The sequence below is a fragment of the Tachypleus tridentatus genome, chromosome 1 (genome assembly GCF_004210375.1).
Source record: "Tachypleus tridentatus isolate NWPU-2018 chromosome 1, ASM421037v1, whole genome shotgun sequence".
Taxonomy (NCBI): domain Eukaryota; kingdom Metazoa; phylum Arthropoda; class Merostomata; order Xiphosura; family Limulidae; genus Tachypleus; species Tachypleus tridentatus.
This window is the reverse complement of record NC_134825.1, coordinates 92,860,583-92,875,544: the sequence shown is the minus strand read 5'-3', so window position 1 is coordinate 92,875,544 and position 14,962 is coordinate 92,860,583. Positions and strand designations below refer to the sequence as shown.

The window sequence follows — 14,962 nt, the reverse complement described above, 5'->3', positions numbered from 1 at the left end:
TTAACGTCGTCACCTTTGATTACTTAACACTCCATCCCCGTCGCGCCAAACATGCTCGCCCTTTCAGCCGTGGGGCGTTATAATGTGACGGTCAATCCCACTATTCGTTGGTAAAGGAGTAGCCCAAGAGTTGGCGGTGGGTGGTGATGACTAGCTGCCTTCCCTTTGGTGTTACACTGCTGAATTAGGGACGGCTAGTACAGATAGCCCTGGAGTAGCTTTGTGCGAAATTCAAAAACAAACAAACTACTTAACCCCCGAGAGACGGGTTTTACTACTTACATTATTCTGAATGAGGATTCAAGCCAGAAGTGATGTTTGTTCTATAAACATCATTCTGACCGGGTATTACGACCAGAAATGATGCCTGTTTTATACACAACATTCTGAACGGGAACTGTGACCGAAAGTGATGCCTGCTATATACACATTATTTTAAACTGGAACTGTGGAAAGAAGCGATGCTTATTTTCGGCCACATAATCAAACCTTGATGAGTATTTGTTAGTATTATAATGAAACGGCTTGTTTTGATAAATAAAATTCCGTCTCTTATTTTAAATTAAACCACTCTTTCTTTATTGATGACCTCTTATCCTTATTCTTTCAGTATAATATTTTACTGAAAGAAAGAGGACTTAACTAAATGACACGAAATGGCTTAAGTAACGATAATTTATTACAAAGAGCACAGCTATACTTTTCTCTATAATAAATTCTAGGTAGATAAATAAGTTCAACGTAATTAAAAGTGTTTTACTCCTGATTTTCGTTTGTATTCAATGTCCGGTGAATCACATTGCAGTGTCCAACAGTAGTCAACAAGCCAGATTCCAGTTGCCCTGATATCGTTTTTCCATTATAGCAATGTCTTGGTAAAACTGAATATTTTGATGAAACGGTAAGTGATGGGCAAATTTGGATGTGGTTTTCGTGATCAGCAGCCATAAATCTATGAGGAACACCCAACAGTGTTCAAGAAGCAAAAACTTTGTTGTGCAGTTCTTTTAAGAATGCCAGTACGTTGTAAAACCTGACTGTCTTCTGTATTTTGTACATCTGACTCTACTCCAAATATCGTTTCAAAATTTAAACAAAAGTTTTTGATCAAGATATATATTACTTTTTAAGTGTTATTGTTTGGAATTTCTGTTCTAGCTTACTAAGTAAACCATATCTTGTATAAGCTTTAAAAGCGAAACTAATTACTTGTTGAATGTTAATTTTATGGCTTTAAAAACAATTCATGTGAGTGGTAAGAAAATGTATGGCGATTAGGGGCGATTCAGGGGTAGAGGGGATACACTTCGAATACGTTTCGGAACTGTACTGTCCATATAAAATAAGAGAAAACGAGGAATAAAGTAATATTCCCAAGGTTATGACTAGCATAGTTTAAAAATGCAAAGCCTTTATGTTTCGAAATTGATGTGATATAGGAATAAATCACAGGTTTCTTTCTTTCCGATATTAATGTTAATTCTAAATTTATTATTTAATTCTGAATATGTATGTATATATGACATATAATACACGATTCAGAAAAAAATGTTAACGCTTTCTTTGAATCAGTCTGACCTCTCTTTACCAGGTTGAGTGTCACCATTTTGGACAGGGATGAAAACGTTAACGCTTCTTCTGCTGATCCATTGGGTAAAACCTGACGTTATCGAGAAAGAGTATGTATGTGTGTGTTTTCTTATTACAAACTCACACCGAGATATCTGCTGTGTCGACCGAGGAGAGTCGAACGCCTGATTTTAGCGTTTTAAATCCTAAGATCTATCGCTGTCTCAGCAAGGGACGTCAAGAGAGAGAGAAAGTGTGTCCAGTCACGTGATGACGACACAGGGAAAAGGAAAGCGATGTTTCCTTTCAGATAAGAGGGTACTTTTATAACATTTCTTGTTGAACTCTCTAATCGAACAGTTTAACAGTGTGCTATTTCTTTTTATAGCTAACAATATAAGTACGTACACTGTGATTTTTGTCTAACTTCATTTGTCAAGATTCATGTTCTTTTGTATCTACATTAAATGAATTTCTTGTCGTTGTACATTACACACTCTGTCCAGTTTGTTTGCCATTTTCTAGATTCAAGCTCAGTTGTTACTAATCCAGTATTGTTCTACAATAATAGCATCTTGAATAACGTGCTATTATGAACAGACTTATCAGGTGGCAAGGTTGGAGGATTCTTCATGATTTATGGAAAACATTTGAGTAGTCAAACCATCTTACACATGCGTTCATAGCTTGTGATCGTACAGATGAAAATTCTGTCCGTCTTGTTGCAAATTTATTTAAAATGTAAAGATCTGAAAGTACAAACAGCTTCTAAAGTTAATTTCTTCTTAGCGAATTACATTACATACCCAGTGTTAAAAATAAAATAAAATAAATATCTTGTTCTTGATATCTACCCTAAAATCCGATTAGAAAACGATTAAATAATAATAATAAAAACTACAATTAATTTGCTTCATCTGGTTCACAACATAACAACTGTTTATGGGAATTGCTGATATACACCGTTAATATGATTGTCGTATCCAAGTCAAGATGATGAACTCTGGTATTAGGCTAAAGTTTTACTCGGTGCTGAATTTAGCAATTGTACTATGGTTGATAGCAATGTAAAAAATAACAGAAACAGGTAGGTATAAATACACAAAAACCATACAAACGTTACTACATAAGTAAAGATTCTTTTCAAAAATAACTTTTAAAAACAACAAATTATTAAATTCATGAATTCAGTTTTGAGTAAAAGCATTTAAACTGTATATTGATATACAGTTTCATAGTGACTAATAACCATTGTCACATTGACACAGTACTAATGTGTGTGATTTTTCTATTCATCCTTGCCTTTTCTATGTTCTTTTAGGCATCGCCATTCGTATTTCAAAATTAATTTTCCAAAATATGTTTTATAATTTTATATTTTTACAATTCAATGGTTATATATATTGTCAATTAATACCAGTCTCATCACTTTCTTTAATTTTGGGGCCAGTAAAGTTGGAATGATTGCTCCATGGTGGTACAAGTACCTCAGAGCGATAGACCGACATTAAGATAATCTTAACATCAAGAGATGACAATGTATGAAAACGTTATATTGCAAATATATATTTATATAAAGGCGAAGCCTATGTAGAGTGCAATCATTTTCGTATTGATAAATTCTCAAATGACAAGTATGTAAGTAATTCTTACAATTAGAAGTCCTACGTTGTTAGGAATTTTTCTTAAAAATTGGTAAAGGTGATATTTTACACTGTTGTTGTAGTTTTTGAATTAAGCACAAAACTACACAATGGACTATCTGTGCTCTGCCCACCACGGGTATCGAAACCCGGGTTTAGTGGTGTCAGTCCGCAGCCATACCGCTGAACCACTCGGGGGGCATTCTACACGAAAACATATAACTAGTAACAGTAAAAGTGGTTTGCTACCAGTAAACAGTTTGCTTGTTTTGTTTTAATTGTGCGCAAAGCTACGGGAGGGCTATCTAAGCTTGTCGTACCTAATTTAGCAGCGTAAGACTGGAGGGAAGGCAGCTCGTGATCACCACTCACCGCCAATTCTTGAGATACTCTTTTATTAACGAAAAGTGGGATTGACTGGAACATTATAACGCCCCTACGGCTGAGAGGGAGATCATCTTTCTTGTGACGGGGATTCGAACCAGCGATCCTCGACTTACTAATCGAGTGCTATAACCACCATACCCCCTTACCGAATAATACAATATTTCGAGACCTTTTCACACATATACAAAATTCTTCAACTTAGTAAAATGTAATACGAATGAAAGATATTGCCTAGTAAAAAAAGTTTGTTGCGTTATAATACAGAAAACAAAGCATTGAATCATAGCTCCTTTTTAGCAGAGTTCATGTGTGCCACTCACTAAATTCATGGTTCTCGTGAAATAGAAATAACCAGATTTATATATATAATGAGCAAATTATCACCACTAAGATTGAGTGCTAATTGTAAATGTCGCATTATCTACAGGGCCTGGCATGGCCTAGCGCGTTAAGGCGTGCGCTTCGTAATCTGAGGGTCGCGGGTTCGCGCCCGAGTCGCGCCAAACATGCTCGCCCTCCCAGCCGTGGGGGCGTTATAATGTCACGATCAATCCCACTTTTCGTTGGTAAAAGAGTAGCCCAAGAGTTGGCGGTGGGTGGTGATGACTAGCTGCCTTCCCTCTAGTCTTACACTGCTAAATTAGGGACGGCTAGCACAGATAGCCCTCGAGTAGCTTTGTGCGAAATTCCAAAAACACAAAAACACGCATTATCTACAACGTCTGGTCAAGTACCCTGAGGCAAGTTACAGCTGTATTGTCTAATCAATAGATACTGGAAACCTACACGATTATAGATAAACGGAAGAAAATATCAGTTGTCAAGAACCATATAAAACTGCACTTCTTGAGAACTAATAAAACTTAGCAAATAACAAAAAATTACAATTACATAAAATGTAACGAAAATTCTATGACTTACTTATAACTATGATTTCAAAATGTAAGAATGTTCATAACTATACGGTGAGCTGTCTGATTAAACCACTTGACTGGTTTTTACAAATATTTGTATTGGTTAAACAATGTAATACAATAAATATGAACTGAGAAACAAACAACTTATCTGTGTTGCATAAACTGTGTAATTCAATTGATAAAACCTGGAACTTTAATATAGCCAATTTGTGTTTGTGTGATCATTTCAGTAGTCATAATTTTTAGAAAATAAATAACATTTATGAACTAAAGATAAAGAAGCTTAAAATTATTAACACGTGTAAAACAATTACACATAAAAGGTTTTAATGATTATGTGTAAAAAAATCAAAACTTTGCATTTATAGTTCACAATATATGGTATTGTTGTTCTAAATTTGTAAACTATTCTCGAGAACAAGTGGGACTTGCGCAATGCACATCCAACAATGAATGTCTCACGAATTAAACTTAAACAGACGCAGATATTAAAATAAACGTATAACAGTAAGTCTGTTACAATCTTAGTTTTGTTGCACTTTTTTCCCTATGTTATCATTTATAGTCGCGATACACACTACGTGGCCAAAGAATGTGGACACCCCTTTCAGTTAGTGTGTTTGGCTATTTCATCCACACCCACTGCTAACAGATGCATAAAATTAAGCATACAGCCGTGAAATCTCCGTGGACAAACATTAGCAGTAGAATGGGTCGTGCTGAAGAACTCAGTGACTTTCAACGTGGCACTGTCATAGGATGCAACCTTTCTAACAAGTTAACTCGTCAAATCTCTGCCCTGCTATAGCTGACCCGGTCAGCTGTAAATACTGTTATTGTTTAGTAGAAACGTCTAGTAGCAACAACAGCTCAGCCACGAAGCGGTAGGCCACACAAGCTACCGAGTATGACTGCCGAGTGCTGAAGCGCGTAAAAATCGTCTGTTCACAGTTGCAACATTCGCTACAGAGTTGCAAACTGCATCTATAAGCAACGTTAGCATAATAACTGCTCGTCGAGCGCTACATGAAATGGGTTTCCATGGCCAAGCAGCTGCACACAATGCTAAGCGTCGACTGCATTGGACTCTGGAGCAGTAGAAACGCGTTTTCTAGAGTGATGAATCACGCATAACTATTTGATACATACAGTATCACGTGACCTCTTTATCATTGAGATGATTGGACATTTTCACCGAAATTCAATATCACTATCAGCCAATATATACCACTTAAAACATTAGAATGTTGTCCATGATACAAAGTTCAGTTGAAGTTCGTCGAAGTGAAGACAGGCTCTTGGAAGAAACGAAGCTTAACAACAAGAATTCTTAACAGAAGTTTTTCCTGAGAGGTTTCTAAAGATTTTAATTTCTTTACGTTTAAATTTACATTGTAGTTCTCGTAAACTAAATTTAGTTTGAAAGAATTCTATAAGTACTCTTATTAACCTATTAAAAAAGGCCTACAATAGATTGTTCGTATTTCTGTGTGTAATCACATTTGACATTAATTTTGTATAATATTGGTTAGATTTACTTAAGCGTTTAATCTAGTTTCATATTATTTAAAAGTTAAGCCGTTATATATATGTACATATAACACTCTCAAATATGTTTGTGTGTTTTTTATTTATTTAGTGATAAAGTTCTGTTGATATTTATTTAGCTTTATAATTTCACTATGCTCATAATTCATTAACAATTATATTTGTAGATGTTTAGAAGTGAATAGTAATCTGCTTAAATTAAATGTGAAGGGTGGCCCGTAAGTCCCTACCCATCCACATTCTGTTTAAACAACGTTATAATAGTAAAGATGAGTAGAAGGCAGCTGTTACCGCGGCATTTGGAACAATAACCCTGCTATGTTGAGAAAAATGTCTCGCAGAACATGGCGTCGCATAATATTATGCAGCGAGAAGGAGGGACACCACACATACACTGGATGCATAAGATATATGGATTGGTAGGGACTTACGAGCCACCATGTATTAGTTAATTTTAAAAGTGATCATTTCAAACTTGACGCAACCATAGTGAAGTGTCTGAAATCATAAATCTGTTTTACTGTCGTCGATTTTCCAGTGACTGATATTTATCGATGTGGTGGTGACAATAGTTATTCTAACTTACTAATGAAAACACACCACCATTTCAAATTTGCTTTGAAAAATTAAACATTTTTTAAAAATCACATAAAAACTATTTTATACACAAATCTAAGAATTACACAGTTTTTAGTCTCAAAATTATAATAAAATAACTTACTGTCCAGGACAAAAATCAGTAAAACCCCGATGAATCAATGAAAGAGTCTGATACACTTCATATGTTTCGATGTATATGAAGGTCATCTTCAGGACCGTAATATATTCCGTAAATAACCCTATTTTATACACTTATTACATCACCAATTTACATATTATAGAAACTCAACTCACGCTGTTTACTGATCAGATTTCCATAAGATTCATCATCCATATTCAATAATTTAAAGTTATTTTTCTTCATTCAGTTGTGTCAATACATTTACGTATATTCATACTAATTAAATTCACAGGTTGTGCTGAAAAAAGTTCTTCCTATTGAACTTTGTGCTTAGTATCACTGACATGTCTTTCTAAACATGAAACAGTAATATTTTTGCATTTAAAATTACTTTTATGCTCATTCATTCTGAATTTTAAATTTGTTCTTGTTTTTCATATGGAAGCTAGTTTACATTCACATGATTTTATATATATGAAATTCTTCCTTGAAATAAATTTTATCTTTAAATCTATTAATAAATTGGCTATCTCTAGTTATCGCAGAAAAATATTTATTTGTCTTTTAATTTTTTTCACTATAGCATTATTTTTATTGTTTACTTGATTTAACATAATACTTATAGCACTGTTTTTGACAGCTCTTTCAAAACAGCAGGATTAAAACATTTTTTATACTACTTTGTGTTTAATTAATAATGACTCATTGTTAATATCTTCCTGTTTTCAACATCATTTTAGCATCCTGTCCACATAAGAATAAAAACACCAGTTTTTTTTAGATTTAGGTGTAACAAAATTTTCGATGTAATATAAAGATTACAGAGAGATGTTTACAATAGTTTTCAATTTATCCTCATTCTACTCACTAAAAGATCTAAAATGGTAAACAACCATTTGTCTCAATTTCATAAGTAAATCTGATAGAATTTTCAATGCTATTAATGTAATTAGCAAAATTAACTAGCTTGTCTTTACCATACCGCCACCCGTCGGTGTGGATTCCTGTACGTCGTGAGGGGAACTCTCAGGGAAGGTTCTGTTCTTTCAGTTTACCTCCTCTGTGATCTAAACACCCATCAACGTGTTTGCCGTGCATGGTGATCCATGAAGTGGAGGAGAATGTCCTGGTGTTTAAGGGGACCAGCCCTAAAACACCGCTTTGGCCTTGAATTCCTGAATATGGGTGGCCTTGGAGTGGCCCCCTTGGGTCATTCGGTTGGTCCACTTGGGTTAGAGTCAACAAAGTACCAGTTTTGGATATTCTCAACAGGTGTTTTGGACATTGTATCTAATGGTTGTGTTTGGGTATGGTGCTCACGAAACACTGGTGTTGCTGCAGTGTCCTAGTTTGGCATGTAATTCGTCCCTTAGCAGGGATCCATGGTTGGTGTGGTCAGAGGCACTGAAATGTAGCTTCTTTGCTATGGATATCCCTCTTTCTAACAAAATAAATAAAAGAATTGGAAAAAACGACCACACACGGACGACTCTGTTGTACAGTCAATATTACAGCCAGATTCTACACCTCGATTTCTGATTCTCATTCCTTATCTGAAAAATCATTGGGTTAGATGTCTCCATTTTTCATTCAGAAGAGAATAGAGATACTTGCTGGCTCCCCAAAGTCAGTAAAGATGTTGCGCATTGGTGACCACAATATACCAAACTCCTCTTAAAATCAAAAGTCATTGGGGTTATACACATTGAGGTCAATCCCCATGCGACTTTGAATTATTCCAGAAGACTTATATTTGAAAGGGATTAAAAGAACATTCCCGAGTCCAAAATCCACGCTGGTGTCTCTAGCCAAGGTACTACTACCATACGCCGAATCTTCACCCGTAAAGACCCTATGGACCCTACAAATATTCTGATATTAACTTTAAAAATACCTCATTCTCCTGCTACTGTCAAATCAGGTTAACTGATCTGGAAAGTAAACAACCATTTGTCTCAATTTCACAATTAAATTTAATAAAATTATCAATGCTATTAAAATAATTAAGAAAATTAACTCGTTTGTCTTTCTTATACCGTCAGCCCTCTCTGATGCTTCAAGTACCAGCGGTTTGGTCGTTCAAAAACGTCATGTTGTTGTTCTTTGGTATGAGTTCGTTCTGGTAGTAAAGGCCACAACGCTTACAAGTGCAACATAGAATCACGCTGTTCTTCTAATTTAGAGCAAGAAATAGGTACAATGCTTAAAGGGTTGTTGATAATATCACCTAATTAGAGGCTCGGAAATTATTGTCCCCAGCTCTGTCTTGGATATATGCTGCTGCACTCCATTCCACTACCATAGTGGGAGTACAAACAGATCTTTCCGTGACTCCAACAGAGTTGTTTGCAAAACATGTTGAGAATCTTGTGCCCTCCATAATTTAACTAGTTGATGCATCTATGTCTACTACGATCTGTGTCTCTACCACTCCTTCCAGTGACTGCTCAGTTTCACTTCCTTCAGGTTCAAATGTTTCCTCCGGTCCATTCTTTTCTGCAGCCCCTAAAAGTAAATCAACCATTTGTTCACGCCCTCAATCATTGGAATCTTCCTCCACAGATACTCGATTCATGGCAGGATTCATGGAGGTTGATAGATCTTCGTCATTTTACGAAAAAACGTGGTCGCAAACAGTCGTTTTCACCGCCACATTCTTTTCCCCATAAATAGCTCTTGCCACACTGATCCAATGGAAATGTCGAAGTTTTCGATCAAATTTCGATGACATTAAGGATGTGATTTATTTTTACTACCCAGTGTGTCTCTTCTTACAGTCACCCTTGGAGGCTGTAGCCATCCATGTTTCCTTGGGTCGTACCACCACTATTTGTTCTCTCTACCTGCCTCCAGAAGAGATCTAGAATCAGTTAGACTGATATAATTGGCAGTCACCATTCCCCTTTTACCTGTCGGGGGATATTAATTACCATAATCCCCTTTGGGTGGTGTTAATATTGATAGGGTGGGTCATGCTTTTAAATCATAACCTGTCTCTCTTTAGTACTGGTTCTTATACTTATTTTCATGCACCTATTGTGACTTTTACTGCTAAAGATCTTTCTATCTGTTTCCATTCACTTTTCACTTACTTTTCTTGGAGAGTTGACAATAATCCACAAGACAGTGATGTTTTTCTAATCATTTTGAGAGAGACTGGCCGTGGTCGATGCCATCCGACCCGCGTGGCTCGATGGAAGTTAGACCAGGCTAACTAGCCTTCTTTCACCACTCTCATAGAACTTGATCTCTCCATCGTGTGTAAGCCATCGATAGATGACTGTGTGGCAGCAGTAACTGCCTGTATTGTCCAGGGAGGTATTCAACTTATTCCTAAAACCTCGACACATTTCCGACAGTATCCTCGTTCTTGGTGGGTTTCTGCCAGCCACATGACAAGAAAAGCTCAAAAACAAGCATGGGATACTTTTCGTCGATATCCCACACTTTTAAACTGCATCGCATTTCATCAGACCCGTGCAAATGCTTGGCAGGTCAGACGTCAAAGCCAAAAAGAATCTTGAATTAAATACGCTTCTAGAATTTTTTCTACCACCAATTCTCAGGTATCTAGCACTTCTGCTTCATGCCATATCTTCTATGATAAAATATGGGTAGAACGATCGCCTCTTTCATTTCATCTGATCGTCTCTATGACTATAATCATCCCTTACATTGGTGGAATTTAGTCTTGTTCTTCATTGGTATGGCAGTACGTTAGTCGGACCTAATATTCTTCTGATTGTTTTTAACCATCTCTTCTAGGAGAATGTTTTCCCATGCTTTTGGCATGGGCCATGCTTTGTACTTCCTTTTTTACAAACCTGGGAAGGATCACAAAAGATTCCTTTGAACTACCGTCTAATTGATTTGACGAGCTTTCGTTGTAAGACCTTAGAGGCGATGATTAATGCTCGTCTTGTTTAGTTCCTCGAATCAAACAACCTCCTCTCACCCACTCAGTGTAGGTTTCGAAGAGAGCGTTCCACCATGGACAACCTGATTTGACTTGAAACATCAATCAGGGAAACCTTTCTCAAACGAAAACGTTTGTTTCTCTATTTTTTACCTTGAGAAAGCTTATAATATAACGTAGAGAAATGGTATCTTGGAAGACCTCAATTCGTATGAATTGTGTGGCAATTTACCGATTTTTATTAAACATTTTTTAATGAATCGGCGATTGCAGTTTGTGAGGGTTCGAAACTTTCCCATTCTTTCCCACATAAATTTGGAGTCCTTCAGGGCTGTGTCTTGAGTATCACACTTTTCATTATAAAGATTAATGGCGTCAGTGAACAACTACACCTACAGTTGCAAATGGTCTCTTTGTCGATGACTTTCACATCACGAGTTAGTCGCCAAATAAAAGGTATATTGAGCGGCAGCTACAGACAGCTCTCCATCATTCACTGACGTTGTCAAGAGCAAATTGTTTCAAACTTTCCCTCTCCAAAATAGTTTGCATGAACTTTTGCCGTCAACGTGGTATTCACCCTGATCTTTAACTCTGTATTAGTAAAGCTATGTTTTCCGTGGTCCATGAGGCAAAGTTTCTGGAGCTTATATTTAACCGTAAGTTGACTTTTATTCTACACATCAAGCCTTGAAAGTGATGAACCTTGTTCAACATCAGGGGCTTCGGCTCTGCACAGCAGCCTTCCACATTTCTTCAGTCCAGAGTACGTACACAGAGTCCTATGAACCCCCGCTGCACCTTTGTCGTTTGCACCTATCTTTCATGTATGCTTCAAAACTTCGATCTCTACCACAGCATCCCACATGGGGTTATGTTTTCCTTCCATGGTGAGCCACATTTCTACATAATAGAGAGTCTGCTACTGTTCCTTTTAGTCTTCATGTCCGGGTGTATTTAGATAAATTTGGTCTATCTTTGGATGATATAGCGGTATCCACAGATCAGCTCATCCCACCAAGATGTATTTGCCGAACATCTTTCGAATTATCTGTAGAAATTGGAATGGAAGGATGGTTCTGTTGGCTCTGCTATTGTTTGCCGTGATTCGGTTGTTGCACACAGAATCCCCTCTACAATTTCTGTGTTCACTGCCGAATTGAACACCAATTCTCTTGCCCTGAATCACGTAAAAGCTATGAAGTACCATTTTTATGATTCCTTTTTGAAGTACAACCAGATCGATATGAAATTGGAAAATGACCGTAATTCTAAAAAATGTGACAACTTCCAATCTCATGCATTCTAAATGTTTTATTGTATATCAATGTGTCAACTTCACGAATGTAATGTTTTGCAAAAATAACCCTCATTTATACAATTGAAAATTGACCAGTAGGCATATTAAAGAATTTTATGTCATTTACTGATAATAATTGCATCAGACCCACACTCTCATTTAAATGTATGTTTTATATTAAATGAATTCAATATATTCGTGTTCGTAATGAATGGCTTATTTGTAAAACGTACAATAATTTATGATTTTCCTCAATCTGTAATTAGGAGTTTCATCCAACTTCCGACGGTGTCTAGTATCAATTATAAAATAATATATTCAAAAAATAAATGCTACACAAAAATCTGAATAACTATATGTATTTTGTTTTGCAATCTTTCAGCTAACAACATTGTTCAATATTTTATAACACAAGGAAGTATGACTCCCAGCTATCAACTTGTCGATGGCTTCAGGATTGCTAAAGCTTTTTCACCAGACACATTTCGTAAAGCCCTTTCTTATAAACCGCGAAACGATGATATATTCATCGTAACTTTTCCCAAGTGTGGAACAACGTGGACACAGCATATCGTAATCAACATTCTTAAAAGGGGAATTCCACCAGAAACTTATGAAGAATTTCAAAAGCTTAGTCCTTTCCTTGAAATTACAGGGCCTGGTTTAGTAGAAACCATGCCTCGTCCCGGAGCAATTAAAACTCACCTTCCTTTTAGTCTTCAACCTTACTCGCCCCAGGCCAAGTACATCTACGTGGCCAGAAATCCCTTTGATTGTTGTGTATCTTTTTACCATCACACAAAGGAGTTTCCGTTCTATCAGTTTCCAGAGGGGACATTTGATGAATATTTTGAGATTTTTATAAACGGCCAAACGGATTTTGGGGATTACTTTGACCATCTTTTGTCTTGGTATGAGCACCGAAACGATCCAAACGTATTATTTCTCGTCTACGAAAACATGAAGGCTGACACACAAGCGGCTGTTTTAAAAATAGCTAAATTTCTAAATCAGGAGTACGAACGCATATTACTTGAGGATGATAATCTAATGGAGAGAATTATTCGTCAGACTAATGTGGAGAACATGAAGAACTCTGTTAATAAGAATTTTGGAAATTTTTTCGGATTGAATCCCAACGACGATCAAATAAATGATCCGAATCTTCCTGAAGGATTAAAATACATCCTAAAATTTATGAAAAACATTGAATTTAATCCAAAGTCAGAAATCAAAATAGTAAGGAAAGGTATTGTCGGTGACTGGAAAGAACACTTTTCTCCAGCACAATCACAACAACTCATGGCAAAGTTTTGCCAAAAAATTCAAGGAACTGACATTGATCAGTTGTGGCCAGAGTTTTTTGTTGCGAAAAATCAGATTTGACGATACAATGTACGGAATGAATGTCAAAATTAAGTTGTACTTAGCTTAAATTAGAGTAAAAACTAATACTTGAAAGCTTAACCTTTTTGTGTTATTTTTTACTGGTCCTTTGATTTTTTTGTGACAGTAGCAACTTAAATTTGTAAATGGAATAAAAAACATTTCTTGAAACTGCTTTGAAAGTAACAGAAAAATAAAGATCAAATATTAAAAAATCTAATTAAGCTAATTTTATACACGTAAAATATCTTACCGTTTCACATTTTATTTATATTGTTATCATTCTGTAAGAATAGCTGTCTCTTTCATTTAATATCATTAAATATTTTTTCAAAATTATTTAAAGATATTATGTAAAGTTAATAATTTTAATATTTTCTCGTAATATTTCGCATGTAACTGTTCATTTTTTGTTTAACGTAGAGAAAAGACCATAACTTACGAAAAGCAAAGATTATGTTGGAGTAAATTAAAATACACTAAATTTGTCATATCTAGTGCAAGCAAGGCAGTTTTTTGAATACCAGGGTTCATAAAACAAGCTGGAATATCGCAGACATGGTAATCTAAGTTCTATAAAGTTTACTAGCTGGTTAAGAAAACACTGAAGATCAACCAAATAAGAACAACTTACAATCCGTAATGCTACACTCTAACAATTTTACTTAAAGTATATATTTAAAGCGTTGTTCACTGAATCTCGTTTTACCTTATATTACTCCTTAATAGATTATTATTTTTAACTGTCTAAGCTTTCAAAAAAATTTGTTTATATGCGGTTTTATAATGTGATGCAAGAAACATAAAACTGATTAACAAATCTAAAAAGTGTATTATCGTAATTTTAACTGTTTCGGGAAGTAAATACTGGAACTTTTTTCCTGGCCTAAAACTACTAAATATTAAACACACATCAAAGAACACTCAACAGGAGTGAGAAAACTAATCTAGCTGTGAATCAGCAATAAACAACCGACAGTTTATGATAATTGATGCAGTAAGAATGAAGACACATTTCAAGGAGTACTTGCATATAAGCGTTTGCAAAAGGCTGGCTGGAATGTTAATCCAAGTGGTGAAGATGGCTTCACGAAGATCATGCACTGATTGGAATTGACGTCCATTTCTATAGACTTTCCTTGCCATTAGCCCCCAAACATTTTCAATGGGGTGCTGTTCGGGTGAACATGCTGGATGATCCAAACGAATACTTTATTCGCCATGAAAAAGTTCTTTGTTTTGCGCACATTGTGGATTGCAACGTTTTCCTGCTGAAAGATCCAGTCATTTCTGCACAAGCGAGAGCCTTCAGTCAATAAGGATGCTCTCTCCAACATGCTAATGCAGCTGCTGTTTGACGCCCCTGTACAACCTGAAGCTCCATTGTTCCATGGAAGGAGAAAGCACCCCAGATCATGATGGAACCCCCTCCAATGTATCATGTAGAAAATGTCTCCGGTGGGATATACTTATAATGCCAGTAACGTTGGAAGCCATCTGGACTATCCAGATTAATTTTTCTCATCAGAGAAAAAACCTTCGTCCACTTTTGTACATCCCATGTTTGGTGCTTCT

General features: G+C 36.0%; 1 protein-coding gene across 1 annotated transcript; it reads left to right on the top strand.

Annotated features, from left to right (window-relative positions):
* Window positions 1-5,740: 5,740 nt before the first annotated feature.
* LOC143255560 (sulfotransferase 1C2-like) lies at window positions 5,741-13,468 on the top strand. The gene is made up of 2 exons (XM_076511399.1): window positions 5,741-5,869; window positions 12,384-13,468. Exon 2 carries the CDS (start codon window positions 12,422-12,424, stop codon window positions 13,385-13,387), a length of 966 nt encoding a protein of 321 aa, XP_076367514.1. The 5' UTR covers window positions 5,741-5,869; window positions 12,384-12,421; the 3' UTR covers window positions 13,388-13,468.
* Window positions 13,469-14,962: the final 1,494 nt, after the last annotated feature.

Excerpts from the sequence above, each read along its gene's own strand:
- LOC143255560 (XM_076511399.1), top strand. The coding sequence starts at position 12,422 with ATGACTCCCAGCTATCAACTTGTCGATGGCTTCAGGATTGCTAAAGCT.